Source organism: Bubalus bubalis, chromosome 13, assembly GCF_019923935.1.
Source record: "Bubalus bubalis isolate 160015118507 breed Murrah chromosome 13, NDDB_SH_1, whole genome shotgun sequence".
NCBI classification, from domain to species: Eukaryota; Metazoa; Chordata; class Mammalia; order Artiodactyla; family Bovidae; genus Bubalus; species Bubalus bubalis.
The window spans coordinates 76,067,900-76,087,670 of NC_059169.1; the positions used below are offsets into that span (position 1 = coordinate 76,067,900).

General features: G+C 43.0%; 1 protein-coding gene and 1 non-coding gene across 8 annotated transcripts in view; both read left to right on the plus strand.

The window, feature by feature from the left end:
• ENOX1 (ecto-NOX disulfide-thiol exchanger 1) overlaps positions 1-19,771 on the plus strand; it is a 303,170-nt gene that overhangs the window by 254,889 nt on the left and 28,510 nt on the right. For all 7 annotated transcript variants that reach the window (XM_044926837.2, XM_044926836.2, XM_044926838.2 and 4 more), the window contains one exon: positions 10,427-10,529. In XM_044926837.2, the coding sequence (XP_044782772.2) occupies positions 10,427-10,529 (103 nt within the window). The remainder of the gene's footprint in view (positions 1-10,426; positions 10,530-19,771) is intronic.
• TRNAC-GCA lies at positions 18,557-18,629 on the plus strand. The gene has a single exon. It is a non-coding gene; the product is annotated as a tRNA-Cys (tRNA).

The following is a 19,771-nucleotide window of genomic DNA, read 5'->3' on the forward strand; positions in this document are numbered from 1 at the left end:
GCTAGTGCTGTGATGAATCCCTGCCTCTTGGCTGAGGGCAGGAGCCACACGTCTGCTCTCAGACGGTCTCTCTGAGGCTCCCCTCTGCAGACCCTGGACATCAAAGGCTGCTGAGCAAAGGTGGGTGGGGGGCCCTGACCCTCAGGACTGGTGGTACCGAGCTTCAGCAACTGGTAAGATTAGTGGGGCCTTGGAACTTCTAAGCCACAGAAAATCCCTGCCATCATGTTTACTCTTGGGGGTTGATCCATTCTTACATTCCCTTGAACCTTAAGGAATCTTGAAGCTTACTCAGATATTCATTCTCGACAATCCTTTTCCCATCCATTTGCTTTTTAAATGTTTTTTTTTTCTTCCCTCTTCCTTTTCTTTTCTCTCTAATTTTTATTGGCACTGAAATGCAGGGTAAGTATATATCGTCAGTGCCAAGCTGGCTGTCTTACTTGGATGGAAGTGCCAAGTCAGGGAAAAGAGCACATAGCAGAGATGAAATCTGGGGGCAAGAAGAGACTGTAGGGCTCATCCACTACCAAGTCCACCTTTAACAAAGAGAGATAATGAAATGAGGGCCCACAGCAAGTGAGTCGCGCTTAGGACCAGTCTTCTGTGTCTAAATCCACCATTTTCCCGCCGTTCTGTGTGTGAGTGCTCAGTCATGGCCAACTCTTTGCAACCCCGTGGATGTAGCCCGCTAGGCTCCTCTGCCCGTGGGATTTTCCAGGCAAGAACACTGGAGCGGGTTGCCATTTCAGCCTCCAGGGAATCTTCCCGACCCAGGGATGGAACCTCTGTCTCCTATGTGCCCAGCATTGGTGGGTGGATTCTTTTACCACTGTGCCACCTGGGAATATCCTTTCACTATTCCAGGCCGTTGTTTATGGGTCATCCTTCATTTATCAGCCTTCATTTATTGTCCTTCATTTATCAGGGGTACCTGCTGTATAACCATCTTAGTCACTGGCTCATAAAGAAAAGCAGGAGAAGAATCCATGCTTCAAAAAAAAAAAAGAATCCATTCTTCCTCCCCGACTGTGGTTCTAATCTTGTGTAAACTAGCTGAAGGCTACTAGAGACTGCCATGGCACTTGATGGATTGCTTTGGTATCTTGAAAAAGCGTTAAGTAAAGGCTGCTGAAGCAGCCGATCGGCATCTTGACGGTTGTCTGCAGGGCCCCTGGCTTCATGGCGTGTGATGTCTAGGATTAAGGCCTGGGCACAAACATGGAACAAAGGAGGCGGAGAAGGAACCAGAGTCTTACGGCGTGGTGTTGGCAGTGGGGAGGCGACACGGTGAATCTTGACCAAGCGAATCTTGACGACTCTCTCATTCACCTTGCTCTAGTAGCCCTTTGAGGGCCACAGGGTGGAGGTCTCCTTATCTCAGATGTGTGTGGCGGGGGCGGGGGAATGTCATTTGGTGTGTTATTCAGTAATCAGCTACCGAGTGTGCTTACGTACAGCTCTGCAGAACGGCGTCTTTTTATTTCTTTCTAAATCAGAGGATAGCAGGATAGTAAGAGTGCCACGGAGCATTAGGAAAACGGACTATGCACAGTTCGAAGCCTGCTGCAGTTTGCCCCTTTTGCACACGTGCTTTTGTGTAACCGTAGCCAGGGTCTTACACAGAACTCTCCCGTAGGTGGAGTACCCCAAGTATGTATATGCGCCTGTTCTGTACCCAGTCGGTCCTGAGAATAATAAAAGGAAATAATGATCTTAATAACAGTGATGGCACAGTATTCCTAGAAGGTTATAGTCTTCAAAAGCACCATTTCACGGATGACATTTGGTCTTCACAGCACCCTGGAGGGATAGGCATACGTTGTTCTCCATGGTTTATGTAAGACAGTTCAGAGACACCCTGCCTGAAGTTATCCAGTACGTAAATAATGGGGACAGAATCGGAACACAGGTCCCACCTGGCCAGGCTGCCTCACTTGCTGGGATATGTGAGTGCCCTGCAGGAGCTGGCAGTTTTGCAGAAGCAAACACAGGTGATCCTCAGTTTATGCCAGATGTGCAAGTGGGCAACTGCCACACTAAGTGACATAGGAAATGTGTTGAGATAAGGGAAGCTTACAAATAGCCTGGAATCAATGGTGCTAAGAGATATGGGATTTGTACTGTGTATAAAAATACATGTAGGAGGTGGTGAAGAAAAGAGGAGAGGGTTTTCTAAGAATGTATCTGGACCTACCATCTAAAGAAGAGAGGCTGTAAGGGGAGGACTGAATCCAAAATGCCAGGCTCAATCTGGCGTTTTTCCACGGGTTATCAGAAAGTATCCAAAGTGGTGGTGTTTTGTTTTGTTTTTTTAATTTTTGTTTTTATGTGGCTGCACTGGGTCTCAGTTCCAGCATGTGGGATCTAGGTCCCCGACCAGGGATAGAACCCAGCATTTGGAGCACAGTCTTAGCCACTGAGCTACCAGGGAAGTCCCCAAGCATCTGAGTTTTGAAGTGGAGACTGACAAGGTGAAACTGGCGTTTTTAGAAAACTGATCTGGTAATACCATATAAGGTCGACTTGAAGAGGGAGAAGCCAGACGCAGAGACAAAGCGGGAGGTCCCTGCTGTGGTCCAAGGAAGAAATGAAGCGGACTGAGAGTAGAGCACTGGGAGTGGTGATGGGAGAGAAGCAGGAGAGAGATTTCACAGATCCTCGATGGGATCCTGATCTAGAAAGGTCTTTGGGGGCAGGAGAGGATGAACCAAAGGCCTGCAAGTGGAAGGATGATGCTGCTACTAGTGAAAGAGAAAAGTTAGAAGAAAATGCAGCCCTGACAGGTGAGGTGAACTGGACATTTTAGAATGTAGGCATTATAGAATTTTAGAAGAAGCACCACATCAGGAGGGACCTGGATGCACACATTTTTAAAATAAGGACATTCCACTCATTCCAAAGGATGCAGTCTTTTATTTTTAATTAATTTTTTAATTAGAGGATAATTGCTCTACATTGCTGTATTGGTTTTTGCTATACAGAAAGGAGAATTAGCTATCCGTATACATCTAGACTAGATACATATATCACCCCCCTCGGGAGCCTCCCTCCCTGCTTCCATCCCATCCCTCGAGGTCGTCACAGAGTGCCGGGCTGGGCTCCCTGTGTTACGGAGCAACTCCCCACTAGTTAGCTGCTCGACACGTGGTTGTGTATATTATACGTCAGTGCCTCTTTCTCAGTTAATCCTGCCCTCTTCCTCTGCTGTGTCCACAAGTCCTCCTCTGGGTCTGCATCTCCACTTCTTTTCTGTAAATAGGTTCGTCAGTACTGTTTTTCTAGATTCCATATACATGTGTTACTGTACAGTATTTGTTCTTCTCTTTCTGATTGACTTCACTCTGTGTAACAGGTTCTAGGTTCATCCACCTCACTACAACTGACTCACATTCTTTGCTCTTTATGTCTGAGTAATAGTCCATTGTGTATATGTACCACTACTTCCTTATCCATTCATCTGTCAGTGGGCACCTCGGTTGCTTCCATGTCCTGGCTATTGTAAATAGTACAGCAATGAACATCGGGATACATGTATCTTTTAGAATTGTGATTTTGTCAGGGTATATGCCCAGTAGTGGGTTTGCTGGGTCATAGGGTAGTTTTACTCCTAGATTGTTAAGGAATCTCCATACTGCTCTTCAGAGTGGCTGTGCCAGTTTACACTCCCAGCAACAGTGCAGTGGGGTTCTCTTTTCTCCACATCCTCTCTTGCATTTACTGTTTATAGGTTTTTTTTTTTTGATGATGGCCATTCTGACTGGTGTGAGGTGAGAACACTGACTTTTATTCCAGACTAAATAATTAGAGAGGAACATCATAATGTAACTGAAGCGTACCTTGTTCTAATACATTGAATTATTTTATATTTTGTAGTTACTATTATCTGTTGATTTACTTTGCTTTCATTTATTTAAAGAAATGTTATGTCTTATAAATTTTGAACTTTGTTTTCCTCCTAATGAACATATTTTGTCATATACTGTTACTTTCTTACCCTCTAAAGTCACAGTCTGCACATATTTTAAACTTTTTTGAACCCTTTTTGTACTGTTTTTTTATTATTTGTTTTATTTGTTTTATTTTTTAACTTTACAATATTGTATTGGTTTTGCCATATATCAACATGAATCAGCCACAGGTATACACGTGTTCCCCATCCTGAACCCTCCTCCCTCCTCCCTCGGCAAATACTTATTAAGGTATTACTTTAAATAATAAATAAATAAGTATTTAACTCCTATCCTGACCCCCACCCCCGACACACGCTCCTCCGCAGAGTTTTAACAGATGGTTAAGTACAGACAGTATACCGGGGCTAAGAATTGCACCTTAAAGAATGCCTCTTTTTTTCTATTCTGAAATCATGTTGTTTTGCATATAATATGCATTTACATTAATTTTTAAGACAATAATGGACTTTATAAAGAATAATCACATGTACACCTGTGGCGGATTCATGTTGATGTATGGCAAAACCAATACAATATTGTAAAGTAATTAGCCTCTAATTAAAATAAATAAATTTACGTTAAAAAAAGAATAATCAAAAATGTTTTAATAAAAATGAGGACATCCCTTTAAATGAAGTTTTAAATAGAAGTCCTATATTATAAAACAGAAGAAAGAAGTAACAGACTGGAAATTCTAGAGATCTGCTCCTAGTTAATTTTAGAGCTGATGGGGTTCCATGACGCATACATTCAGAGATGATGAACCCTCTCCAGCACCCTCATTTTTAGACTATTGATCCGAGGCTTGAAGATGTTGCTTTCCTTGCCCAAGGTCAACTCATTGTTCGTAGAAGAGCCAAGGCAAAACTTAAGCATGTAGTGTGCCTTCTGCCACCTCCCGACCAGCTCTCATTTTTGTGAATTTATTTATTTTTCTTTATTTATTTGGTTGCACTGGGTCTTTGTTGCTGCACTCAGGCTTTCTCTAGTTGCAGCAAGTAGGGGCTACTCCTCCTTGCAGGGCAGCGGCTTCTCACTGCAGTGGCTTCTCTTATTGTGGAGCACGGCCTCTAGGTGCACAGGCCTTATTAGTTGCTGCACGCGGGCTCAGCAGTTGCAGTGTGCGGCTCTCAGGGCACACAGGGTCAGCAGTTGAAGTGTGCAGCTCTCAGGGCATGCAGGGTCAGCAGTTGCAGCGTGCGGCTCTCAGGGCACGCAGGGTCAGCAGTTGCAGCGTGCGGCTCTCAGGGCACACGGGGTCAGCAGTTGCAGCGTGCGGCTCTCAGGGCACACAGGGTCAGCAGTTGAAGTGTGCAGCTCTCAGGGCATGCAGGGTCAGCAGTTGCAGCGTGCGGCTCTCAGGGCACACGGGGTCAGCAGTTGCAGCGTGCGGCTCTCAGGGCACACGGGGTCAGCAGTTGCAGCGTGTGGCTCTCAGGGCATGAAGGGTCAGCAGTTGCAGCCTGCGGCTCTCAGGGCACTCGGGTTCAGCAGTTGTGGCAACAGGCTTAGTTGCTCCATGGCATGTGAAATGTTCCTGGACCCAGGATTGAATCCATGTCCCTGGCATTGGCAGGTGGATTCCTATCCACTGTGTCACCGGGGGAGCCCCCCACCTTTCATTTTGAATTTGAAATGGGAAGTGATAAAGCAAGCAAGCCCAGGGGTCAATTGATGATAAGGAACAGAAGGTAAAGCGTGAACTGTGATGATAGATGAACCCAGGAGAATGAAAGAACTCTGATCAAAGGAAATAGAGGAGAAAAAGTGGTGACTGAGCTTTGGCAAAAGTACCCCAGTTAAGAGTATAAGAAAGTTACCATTTTATCCATGTGTACTGGGCCAGCAGTGTGTTAGTTGCTCAGTCGTGTCCGACTCTTTGTGACCCCATGGACTGTAGCCCACCAGGCTTCTCTATGCATGGAATTCTCCAGGAAAGAATACTGGACTGAGTTGCCATTCCCTTCTCCAGGGGATGTTCCCAATCCAGGGATTGAACCCAGTTCTCCCGCATTACAGACAGATTTTTTACCACCTGAGCCACCAGGGAAACCCTTGGGCCAACAGAGGGAATAAAAAAGCCAATGAAGATGAAATTAACAATTAGGAGGAAAAAGACCAGGACTTCTTATGTAACAGAAGCAAGTGAGGCAGAGGGTTTAAGAAGGGATGAGTGAGTGATGTCAAACATCACATGGTACACAGACTGAGAAAAATATAAGCAGTTCAAAGGATAGTTTCAGGGGGTGAGTAATGAGAAAGCTGAGGTTCCAGGTGGTGAGGCAGTAGCCACAGTGGGTATACACCATGTATCCGAGAAACTTTGTGGTGGAATTAGCATGAAAGTTAAGGAGGTCACAGGAATAAGGAAAGGAGTAACACGAAGATTTTATAAGGCTGGAGAAGTCATGTACTTGGTTCTTAGGGGCTTGGTAGGTGGAGGAGAACAAAAACAAAACAACAAAGCACGAACCTAGCTCAGTAAATTATTGAAAAAGAGCTTCTCTAAATGGATAAATTACTTTGACCATCTCTTAAAGTAATTGACAAGGACTCTTAAAGGAGAAATGTCTGCCTTTGAGTAGCTAACCTTTCAGAAGTCTGAAAAAACCCTCCATGGCATCTGTAGTTTCCAGTTATTGAAAACCTCTTCTTCCAGGCCTTTCATGATTCCCTGTAAGTGTCACAGAAATTAGAGTTAAAAGGTAGACAGCGAAAAGATTTATTAGATAATCTGGCTCATTCTCCTGCCAAGTGCAGGATTGTTACTTATTGTGCATTTTCTAGTCTGGAGTGCTTTTCGACCATGTCAAGTGAATGGTGTTCTTGCCACTGCCCTTGGAATACTATTTCATAATCCTATTGATCTCATGGTGAAGAAACTCTTGATCCCCATCCTAATGTTTCCTTCCTAGTGTATACTTTGTACACTATTAGCAATTTGTCCTTGATAACCTCTCTTACTTCCTAACCCAATCTGCACTTACTGTATCCAGTTTTCAGTCTCTTAAGCACCTGGAACACCTTCACTAGTAGACATGTAATTCTTAAGGGCATATTACATCTATCAGGGCAAAGAATTTGTATGGGATAAAAGATACAAATTCTATTTTCCACTTCATGGCAAATAGGGAAACAATGGAAACAGTGAGAGACTATTTTCTTGGGCTCTAAAATCACTGCAGACAGTGACTGCAGCCATGGAATTGAAAGATACCTGCTCCTTGGAAGAAAAGCTATGACAAACCTAGACAGGATATTAAAAAGCAGAGATGTTACTTTGCCAACAAAGGTCCATATGGTCAAAGCTATGGTTTTTCCAGTAGTCATGTATGAATGTGAGAGTTGGACCATATAGAAGACTGAGTGCTGAAGAATTAATGTTTTTGAACTGTGATGTTGGAGAAGACCCTTGAGAGTCCCTTGGACTGCAAGGAGATCCAACCAGTCCATCCTAAAGGAAATCAATCCTGAATATGCATTGGAGGGACTGATGCTGAGGCTGAAGCTCTAATACTTTGGCCACCTGGTGCAAAGAGCTGACTCATTGGAAAAGACCCTGATGCTGAAGAAGATTGAAGGCGGGAGGAGAAGGGGACGACAGACGCTGAGATGGTTGGATGGCATCACCGACTCAATGGGCATGAGTTTGAGCCAACTCCAGGAGATGGTGAAGGACAGGGAATCCCGGTGTACTGCAGTCCACGTGGTCGCAGAGAGTCAGACAGGACTGAATGACTGAACAACAGTTTTATGCTTCTGATGGTGAAAGTTCCTTCTATATTCCATAGATTTGAGGGGGAAATTAAAGTTAATTTTTTTTTTAAGAAATGGGCCTAAGTCTTTCTAACCTGTGATCCAATGTCGTAGTAAAAGATGTTCCCCAATTACTAAATAGATAAGTTGTAACATCCTAAGTAGAGAATATGAAACCCTTAAGGTCAGACTAGGATTTAGACTTAAAGCGTGGATTTTATACTAAGAGCAGAGCATAGGCTGCGATTTTCAGTCTGAAGAAATATTTACACAGAAGGGTGCTCCCAGGACTTCCAGTTTTCCAACCTCATGTATCCTACCCTAAAACAATCATCAAAGCAACAGTCACTGGTGAGGCACGTCTGAGTCCTTGTTGACTGAGCCACATTTATTGGAGGCTGCTCACAGTCCCTTTCTTTTATGACTTCAGCTTTGGACATGAGGATGGATGCCTTACAGCACTCTTGACTGGCCTTAGTCTGGCCCGCCCTTCCTCTTCTTGCTGGTTTCTGACCTGCTGCCTGCCCTCTGTGGTCCATATTCCCCCGAAAACCTGGATCCTCAGCTGTGTGATGCCCCAGGACACCACTCAGTTTTGGCAGCTAATGTGGGTCTCTTGTCTGCTAAACTCTGCTCGTGATCTCATTTGGCCCCCGTCATCATCCTGGCTATTAACAGAGCACCCCTTCTCAGAGATACTGTTTCCACTCAGCCCTGAAGTTCATTATTTATATTTCTCTTAAATAACACTGTCATCATCCTGGTTAATGTTGATCCATCCTCTTTCTTGATACATCTCTGTTGCTGCTGCTAAGTCGCTTCAGTCATGTCCGACTCTGTGCGACCCCATAGACGGCAGCCCACCAGGCTCCTCTGTCCCTGGGATTCTCCAGGCAAGAACACTGGAGTGGGTTGCCATTTCCTTCTCCAATGCATGAAAGTGAAAAGTGAAAGTGAAGTCGCTCAGTCGTGCCCAACTCTGTGCGACCCCACGGACTGCAGCCCACCAGGCTCCTCCATCCATGGAATTTCCCAGGCAAGAGTACTGGAGTGGGGTGCCATTGCCTTCTCTACTAGCCCTTAAAACGCTTGCTTCATCACAGAAGGAACTGTCTGTGACTCTTCATCAAGTGTTCTCATCTCATCTACATAAACCTTTGGGTTTATTGTTTTCAAGTTCTGGATTGTGTTTCTGCTGGGACTGGTTTCCAAGATCCCTTCTGTGCAAGTATAAGAGCATCTTTCATTCTCATGACCTTTTATGTCTAACGGGCTCCAGACTTGCCCCGGATCATTCTTAATTTGAATGCCTTCAGGTCGCAGTGTGCTCTTTACAGACTCAACACGCTCCTAACAATTTCCTGTATTCTTTTATCTGGCCAGCTTTGTTAATATGTAAAAGTTAGCTAAATATCTGGAGTAAATAGCTAAATAGCTGGAGTAACCAGCTCCAATCCTGGGATCACTGGCCAAACCATCTAAGTTGTCCTCTGTCCCTGCCTCCCTACCCTCTGTCCTTCTGACAGAATCCATCCGCTAATGGAAACAGTGTCCTTAATTCTTTTTTTTTTTTAAGGTGACAGTTTTGTTTTTTTGTTTTGTTTTTTTGCCGTGCTGTGTCTTCATTGCTCAATGGGCTTCCCTCCAGTTGTGCAGAGTGAGGGCTACTTTCTAGTCGCCGTGAGCGGGCTTCTCATTGCAGTGACTTCTCTTGTTGTGGGGTTCAGGCTCAGCAGTCGCAGCTCCAGGCTTCTAGATCACAGGCTCAATAGTTGTGGCACACAAGCTTAATTGCTCCCCAGCATGTGGATCCTCCCTGACCAGGGCTCAAACTCATGTCTCCTGCATTGGCAGGTGGAATTTTTTTTTTTACCACTGAGTCACCAGGGAAGCCCCTATCCTTAATTCTTTATCAGTGGGCTAGTCCTTCTTTGAGACGTATCTTTCAGTGAGAAATTGCCCTCCAACAAGGCTCAACTACACTAATGATTCTGCCATCGCATATATACAGGTCTCCGATCATTAAACTTGATTTTCTATTAAATTATTCCCATTATGAGTCCTGATATCAAGTCTGGGACAATATGAGTTAAATCTTTTTCTCTTTTTCAATTAAAAAGACCATATAAAAAACTAAAAATAGTCCAGCCTCCCATACCAACTTGTACAATTCTTCATTTTTAGTTTTCAAAGAAAAGAATTTCCCAACCTTTGCTTTATCTTCCTTTTGCAGTTGTGTATAAGGATATACTTACTCCACTTAAACACTCCTACCAGTTCTTTCTGACCTTCCCAGCAGGCCTGTGTCCTCATACACTGACACAGATTACTCACATAATATTGTAAATTATTCTGTATATGCCTTTCAGGAAAATTTTCATACTTCAAAACTTCTTAAAGTTAGCTATGGTCAATTTTTTTTTTTTTTTTTTTTTTTTGCTAACAGAGTTTTATCAAAACGTGGACAAAAGTAACACAATTTGTACAAAATGTGCCACTTTTTCAGTTATTTAGTACTTAGTTCACTAGAAGCAGTAGCTGGGAACCTAGGTTTTAGAATTACTTTTCTACTCTTGGGTAAATAGGCCAGCCAGTTATAAAAGTTGATCTTCGGCTATAAATAGAAGCAGTGACCTCTCTTATAGACTTTAAAAGACCTCGTTGCTTTTGTCGGAATGCACAAAAAACCTACATGATTTTGTTTTTTGACTTTATAGGAAATCAACGTATTGACAGTCGCATTGGTCAACCAAGACCGAGAGAACAACACTGAGAAAAGAAGCCAAGGCTTAAAATCAGAGAAAGAAGCTCTGCTGATTGGTAAGGAAATTCTGTTTTCCTCATCTGTTCTCTCATTAGTAATAATTCACTTAAACAGTATTTTTAAGTTATTCACCTCCAACATGTTGATGATTTAAAAGCTTTGTCTTCTGGTCAAAGATAGGATTAGCTTCATCAAGATTGTATTACACACATTACAAATCAGGGGCAGACCAGCCAGTTGGGACTTTGCTCTTGGGCTTCCCTTGTGGCTCAGCTGGTAAAGAATCTGTCGTGCAGCGCGGGAGACCTGGGTTCCATCCCTGAGTTCCATCCCTGGTTTGGGAAGATCCCCTGGAGAAAGGAAAGGCTACCCACTCCAGTGTTCTGGCCTGGAGAATTCCATGGAATATATAGTCCATGAGGTCACAAAGAGTCGGACACGACTGAGCAACTTTCACTTTCCAACCATGTATAGTAGTTGGTTATCCAACATAAAACTGAATACAAGAAAAACAGATTAACTTGCAGGTCACATGTTACAAATCTTGATTTCAAGATGCAGCCACAACTGGAGGCCAGGTTGGATTCAGTCCAAAGGGGATCTTCTACCCGAAACCAGATCCCCAGACTCAGGAGCAGCCATGCCCTGAGGTCAGCTCCAAGGCCAGACCTGCAGCACTAACGATACAGGGGCATCTAGACCACAGAGCTGGGCTAGTCTAGGACAGCTGACCAGGATTCCCTGCCCAAGTCTGGGTTCATTTATCCAAGGTAAATGAAACGAGATGCTCACTAAAGAAGAGAAAGAAGGAAAAAAGTTGGTGTTTGCCTAAAACATATTCAGCTGCCCCACAAAATGTATCAAGGTTGGCTTTTTCTTTGCCAGGTCCAGAGAAAGCTCTAAATGTTCTTTTTAAAATTATTTTTATTGAAATACAGCTAAATTACAATGTTGTGTTAATTACCAGTCTACAGCTAAGTGGCCCAGTTATACATACACACACACACACATACACATATATATACACACACACACGTACACACATTCTTTTTTGTTTGTTTAATTTTTAAAATTACTTAAGTATGATAACACATTTACAGGAGACTTGGAAAATACAGAACAAAGTTACATATAGTTCATGATACATTACAGTTATTTTTTAAGTAGATAAATGAAGATTTTTAGTTGGAGTTTCACTATCAAATTCTCAAAAATTAATAGAGCAGATAGACAGAGAAGTAGAAGGATACATATGTATCCATTCTTTTTCGTACTCTTCTGCTGTGGTTTAGTACAGGACATTGAGTATAGCTCCCTGTCCTCGACAGTAGGACCTTGTTGCCTGTCCATTCTGTATCCATGCATCTGCTAAACCCAAACCCCCAATCCATCAGCATATACAAAGGTAGTACTCAGTCTCACAAGGAAGTGTTCCTGATGGTGATGTGTTGATAGCAGGCCTGGGACCCCACCTTGGAAGCCCGTATATTTCAGGCTGTTCCCAAAGTCGTCAGATCCAGAGGAGGCGAAGCCAGCAGCCTCGCTCCCGATGCACAGCGCCGACTCAGCCACACCTCAGCACTGAGCCTGGTGTCAGGTCCCAAGGTTAGCCGGGCTCCCCCTCGGTGTGGTTAAGAGTGAGGAATGAGGCTGTGGTCCACGTGAGACAAACTGTTCTTCCATGGTTCATTATCTGGCAGGAGTAGCACGTGGCTGCATTTTCTAAATACTGCAGGCACTCACCTCAGAACTACAGATACCTCAGGTCCTGGAGAATCTGGCACGGGAGGAATTAAACTCAAAAGACAGTCCAGACTTCATCCATCACATATAGATTTTTCAACTACAGGGTTATTGAATATGACATCAACTTAGAGATACTCCAAGGAAAACCAATTATTTTTTTTTTCTGTGATGATATACAGCCGTGCATGAGTTTCATAAGACATGCTGATGTGTTGTTGGTTCCAGGAGCCCAAAATGAACCCATATGTAGTTGGCAACTGGATTTTTCTTTTACTGAAAAATATGTCAGACTCTTGACAACAGTTTCTCTTTTGCTCAGTGTGACAAAGTTGTGGTTTCTCCCACAGTGCTTTTAGGGTATAACTGGAGTACATAATTAATGATCAACAGTAAACGCTCCCTCTTTAAGTCTGAGTAATATAGACCACTTGGCAGTTTTAAAAAAATGGGAACAGTGTCCATTTTCTTTACTTCTTTCCTGTCAGTATAGATTGCTGCTACTTTTATGTTCTACTTGGAGAACACAGTTCATTTACAATATCAGCTACATAATTACTATATAGCAGCTGCTGCTGCTGCTGCTAAGTCGCTTCAGTCGTGTCTGACTCTGTGCGACCCCATGGACTGCAGCCCACCAGGCTCCTCCATCCGTGGGATTTTCCAGGCAAGAATACTGGAGTGGGGTGCCATTGCCTTCTCCAACTATATAGCTAGCTAGCTAGATTTTTTATATCTATATATACACACACACATACATACATACATATATATGCATATATATACATACACATACCCTGAAGTCGCTCAGTTATGTCCAACTCTTTGGGATCCCATGGACTGTAGCCTGCTAGGCTCCTCTATCCATGGAATTCTCCAGGCCAGAATACTGGAGTGGGTTGCCATTTCCTCCTTTCTGACCCAGGGATGGAACCCAGGTCTCCTGCATTGCAGGCAGATTCTTTAACATGTGAGCCACCCAGGAAGCCCCTATATATACACACACAGTATTTATTTTGCATATATAAATTTATTTTGCAGCATTTATATTACACATACACACACACAGATCTTCCTCAGTTTATGATGGGGTTACATGCCAATAAACTCATCTTAAGTTGAAAATATCCAAGTCAAAAATGGATCTAATACACCTAACTTCCCTAGTGGCTCAAACACTAAAGAATCTGCCTGCAATGCAGGAGACCCAGGTTCCATCCCTGGGTCTGGAAGATGCCCTGGAGAAGGGAATGGCCACCATTGCAGTATTCTTGCCCGGAGAATTCCATGGACAGAGGAGCCGGGCAGTCAATGGAGTCTCAGAGAGTCAGATACAAACTGAGTGACTAATACTTTCACTTTTCTTTCACTCACCAAACGTCATAGCCTAGCCCAGCCTACCTCCGAACGCTTGCATGAGCTAACAGGCAACCATCTAACACAAGTCTACTTATAATAAAGTGCTGAATATCTCATGTAGCTTATTGACTACAGTACTGAAACTTTAAGACAGAGCTGGCTGTAGGGTCCAGAGTAGTTCTCAGCGTGTTGGCTGTTCCCCTCACGGTCGCGTGGCTGACAGGGAGCCGCAGCTCGATACGGCTGTCCAGCGTCACGGGGGGTGTGGCTAGCCCAGGAAAAGCCAAAATTCAAACTACGGTTCTTACTAAATGCACACTGCTCTCACACTATCATAAAGTCGAGAAATCATTAAGTGGAACCACTGTAAGTCGGGGGCTGTCTGTATAGACACACACACCACACAGCATTTTTTTCAGTCAGCCACCTCTAAAGGTTAGAAATGCTTTACACAATGGAGGTGAATGGGAGGACACGGGAGAACTCGACTGAGGTCTCTAATCTTAGGGAAAAAAAAACTTAAAAATGGGTAAATTCATGTCTGTTTAGAAGAATAAATTTTGTAAATCAGGATCTTCAATAAAAATTAGGTACAACCAACTCCAAATTTTCCAGAACTTTTCCTTCACTTTTGATCTTTCAAAGTGGTCTCTCGTATTAGCATTTGCAGTTCAGGGCTGGGCAAAGAAAAAAAAAAAAAAAAAGGATGTGAAACTCATTTTGAATCAATATATGAGGCTGTTTAACGAGAAGTAAGATTCAAGATTTACAGTTTGATTAAATTTGGGAGTTTAATTTTCCCTTCATTTCTCCACTACCTCTCCACCTCAGTGTTTTATTTAACTTTATTTAATGGAAGTTTGATTACAGATGTGACTTCCTGCCCAAACCCTACCCAAAATACGTAGGTACTTACACCATTTTGTAGTCAGAGAGAGAGTAATCATCCAAAGGAATGGCCAAAAGTAGAGAGAAGTTCCTTTTTTCTTTTTTTTTTTATTTATTTTATTTTTGGCCACACCATGTGGCATGTGGGATCTCAGTTCCCCAACCAGGGATTGAATTTCCAGTCCCGTGTTAGAAGCGCAGAATCGTAACCACTGGACCACCAGGCAAGTTCCAGAGAAAGAGTTTCTAAGATTGGTGAAATGGATCTTGCAGTTGCCCCCTGAATTAAATGTGCCACTCTACTAGTTGAGTTTGGCCATTCATATTTTGTGGACACCCAAATGCTGGGGCCATAGAGAGCTCTCCTGCAGCTTCTGGAATCTGGATAAGGACTGTGATAGAGACAGAATGATAGACTGCGGGTTCAGAACTGCTTTGGAGCAAGCTAGAGAGAGGGGGGAGATTCTAGTTCTTTTCTGAAGAACACTTGTAGGCAGAATGATTTTGGGAGTCCCCTGGACTTGTGATACATCTGGAGGGGTCAGCAGTACTGTGGAATTTCTCTGGAATCTGCCCTTGGAATAACTAAACCCATATCCAGGATACAGTAGGCCTGCCCTAAGTCACTCTAAAAGGCTAGGAGCACAGCAGAAAATCTCCCTTGTATTAGAAATGCTTATTAACAAAACCTTCATCATATCTAGGTGCCTATAGTATATGCTGCATGCAAATATATTCAGTTAAAACCCTCTTGGGACACACAAATTTTATATAAAAATGCAAAGTGGAACAAGTCTTGATTGCCTGGAAGAGGGGAGTGAGAGATAAGCTACTCAAATGAATTTTATCTACAGAAAACTTAACACTGAGGCTGGCACTTCCTAAACAATGTGCAGTCCTAGTTTGTGACTTTAATTTGTGACGTGAATTTATCTGGGCCAAAATGTGTATTCTTTGTAGACATTCTCATGACCATTTTATAAAAGTGGTGTCTTTAAGGCATATAGATTATGTGTACATTAAAGAAGATCAGTGGGATTTCATCTGTAACACTACTTGGATCTTTGCAGATTTCCATCCTGAGTCCCTTGGGAGTTCCACCGTTCTGCCAAACTTTCCGCTTCACAATTAATGGGCATTGAGTGCTATGTTCCAACTCAACCAAAGAAGCTAGGCCCTTGGAAAGCACTTTAGTATTTTGATTGCTGGAATCAATCAATTCTTGTGAAGACAGGTTGGCATATAATTGAACCTAACAGAATTACATTTTTATGGAAGTTTGGGAGGGTAGCATTTTATATCTCAAAGCTATATAGTAACCACACATTAGGTCAGCTTGGCATTGCCCAGTGTCTATGCCAGAACTCCTGGTTTATTTCACATGTGCCCTGCATGTTGGATTTGGCATGCGTTGAATTCATGTGGGAGAGCATGAGTCAATACTTTTGGTTTAGAACCAAAGCTTTGGAGCTAGGTTCAGTTGGAAACCTCTGGCTGTTGTTAGGAAGGAGAATGGATCAACATTTTTTATTGATAAGCAGATAGCTCTGAGGAGATGCTGACAGTCTAACTCTGCATCACTCCATCTTCTCCTGCTTAATTAATTCTAACAATAGATTTCCATTCCCAGCAGCCTTGATCAGCACTCCAGCAGTGCTAGTCATCATTGTAAATCCCATCCAAATACAGCCCAAACCTTCTTAACAACTCTGTTTATGAAGTTGTTATTCAAAACTTACCCGTATCCCTGAGAACCATCCTCACATTCTTAATGATCAGGCAGGCTTCTTTACATATCACTGTGGCCTGTGGCCCCTCTGTGGGTCACGGCACACATATTATGTGTAACCAAGATGACTGTTCACATCAAGCCCCACCCCTCCTACCGTGACCACCGTATCCATCGCTCTCACTATGTAACCCACCTGCTCACAGCCAGTCTGCATCTGAATTGGAATGTTCCCCCTAACGCATGGGTATTAGAAAGCAAATGAAGGAACTGTAGATAAAAACACTTATAGAAGGTTGAGTGGCAACTTTTTGGTGTTTTCAGTGAAAAGAGTTAAGGTTTTATTTAGGCTGCACCTGAGAAAAGTAATCTAGGGAGTGTGTTCTTGTCTGAAAGCTACTGATCATAAAGAATGAGTCATCGACCTAAATCTTGTTTCCATAACACAAATGTCCACATCAACAAACCAACAAACTTTTGTCAAAAGCCTGCGTAAAAATTACTAGGCTTCATTGTGGAAAAGGGCTTCCCTGGTGGCTCAGACGGTAAAGAATCTGCCTGCAATGCAGGAGACCTGGGTTCGATCCCTGGGTTGGGAAGATCCCCTGGAAAAGGGAATGGCAACCCACTCCAGGATTCTTGCCTGAAAAATTCCATGGACAGGGAGCCTAGTGGGCTACAGTCCATGGGATCACGAAGAGTCACACACAACTGAGCAACTAACTCTTTGTACTGTGGAAAAGAATCATCTGAGCAGCCTGTTTAATTGGCAGAGTCTTTGTCCTCATGCACAGAGGTTCGGTTTATTGAGAGACTAACATCTGAGGTGATACTGAAGCAGGCACCTCGGGGTCTGTTTCAGGAACTTGCCACCTACCATGTGCCAAGACGTGTGTTAGCTGATGGTGCTGATGAGACGAGCTCTCCCCTCGAGAACTTTATAGACTAACGAGAAAGAAAGTAGTCAATGACGATGAAAGTCAAATCAGAAACACAGCGAAGGAGCTGCTTCTGCTGCAGATGCCTTTTGGGATGAAAGGACAGTTGAGGGCGTCCTACAGGATGGACAGAGTTCCTCTGGATAGATGGGAAGTTTCCAAGGCCATTTCAGATACAAGGAGCAACTTACTGAAAGAGCCAAGTGCGGTCTCAGCAGTTTAGTTAAAAATAAGACAGACATATATACTATCGATGCTATATATAAAACAGATAACTAATGAGAATATATTGTACAGTGTGAAAAGTGTTAGTTGCTCAGTCGTGTCCAACTCTTTGTGACCCTGTGGACTGTAGCCCACCAGGCTCCTCTGTCCGTGGAATTCTTCGGGCAAGAATACTAGAGTGGGTTGCCATTCCCTTCTTCAGGGGATCTTCGCAACCCCAGGGATCAAACCCGGGTCTCCTGCATTGCAGGCAGATTCTTGACTGTCGGAGCCACGCCGCAATAATATTATATAGCATAAGAAAGTCTGCTTAATGCACTTTGGTGACCTGAATGGAAAGGAAGTCCAAAAAGGAGGGAATGTATGCATACATGGGGCTGATTCATTTTGCTGTACAGCAGAAACACAACATTGTAAAGCGACTATACTCCAATAAAAATTAATTTTAAAATTAAGAGAAAAAGACACAGTTTTACAAAGCTGTGCGAGATCCGGTATTTATCATCAACAAATAAGTGGGAAAACCTACTTTTTGGACAATTAAAGGTTTTTAAAATCCCAGGGCACTGAGAAACATTAGACCAAAGCACAGAAGTGTTTGATCAGCCTTCTGCCACCCACTCTCAGTCTTGCCTCTCTCCACTTCTCATAAATGCTCTGTCCTCTGCAGCCGCCCACAGGCAGCTGTCCCCAGCGGCTTAGGGGGAGACCCAGATTTCACATAACCCCTCCCTGCTGACTCTCCAGACTCCTGGTTAGGCCTCTACTGATTTCCAGCAAGATATGACTGCGTCTAAGGACAGCTCTTCTTCTGCAGAGCTAAGCCTTCTAGAGACAGATCTAAAAGAATATTGCAGCAATTTACATCAAAGAGCGTCCTGCCTATGTTTTCCTCTAGTTTTATCATACCCAGTCTTAAATTTAGTCTTTAATCCGTCTTGAGTTTATTTTTGTGTATGATGTTGGAGAATGTTCTAATTTCACCCTTTTACATGTAGGTGTTCCGGTTTTCCCAGCGTCACTTGTTAAAGAGACTATCTTTATTCCATTGTATACTCCTGTCTCGCTTGTTGCAGATGAGTTGGCCATGAGTGTGTAGGTTTCTTTCTGGGCTTTCTGTTCTGTCCCATTGATCTATATGTTTGTTTTGGTGCCGGTATCAGTACAATTTTAAAAAATAGGAGTCCATAAGAGAAAAGCTTCCCTGGTGGCTCAGATGGTAAAGCATTTGCCTGCAATGCAAGAGACCCAGGTTCAATCCCTGGGTCAGGAAGATCCCCTGGAGAAGGGAATGGCAACCCACTCCAGTATTCTTGCCTGGAAAATTCCATGTACAGAGGAGCCTGATAGGCTACAGTCCTTGGGGTCGCAAAGAGTCGGACACGACTGAGCAACTTCACTTTCTTTCACTTTCTAAGAGAAAAAAAAAATCCATGTACTACATTGAGGTATGTTCCCTCTGTACCCACTTTCTAGAGTTTTTATCATGAATGGATGTTGAATTTTATCAAAAGCTTTATCCTGCATCTATTGTAGTCTTTGTTAATGTGGTATATCACACTGATTGATTTTCAGATTCTGAAATCTCGTTGCATCCCTGGGATTAATCCCACTTGATCATGGTGTATGATATTTTTAATATATTGTTAGAGTTGGTTTGCTAGTATTTTGTTGAGAATTTTTATGTCTATGCTCATGAGTGATATTGGCCTGTAGTTTTCTTATCTTGTAGTATCTTTGTCTGGTTCTGGTATCAGAGTGATTCTGACTTCATAGAATGAGTTTGGAAGTGTTAGGTCCTCTGCAGTTTCTTTTTAATAGTTTCAGAAGGCTAACTGTTAACTCTTCCCTAAATGGTAGAACTCACCTGTGAAGCCATCTGGCCTGGACTTTTGTTTGCTGGGAGTTTAATTCTAACTCAGTTACAGTACTGGTAATTGACCTGTTAACATTTTCTGTTTCTCCCTGGTTTGGTCTTGGGAGATTGTACTTTTAGTTCTAAGAATTTGTCCATTTCTTCTAGGTTTTCCATTTTATTGGTATATATAGCTGCTCATAGTAGTCTCTTAGGATCCTTGGTATTTATGTGGTGAAGGCTGTAACTTTTCCTCTCTCATATCTTATTTTATTGACTTGTACCCTCTTTTTTTCTTGCTGAGTATGGCTCATGGTTTATCAGTTTTGTTTATCTTTTCAAAGAGCCAGCTTTTTGTTGTTGTTAAGTCTCTGTTTCATTTATTTCTGCTCTGATCTCTATGATTTTTCTCCTTCTACTAACTCTGGGTTTTGTTTATTATTCTTGCTCTAGTTGCTTTAGGTGTAAGTTTAGGTTATTTGAGATTTCTTTGTTTCCTGAAGTAAACCTGTATCACTATAAAATTCCCTCTTAGAACTGTCTGTGCTGCATCCGTAGGTT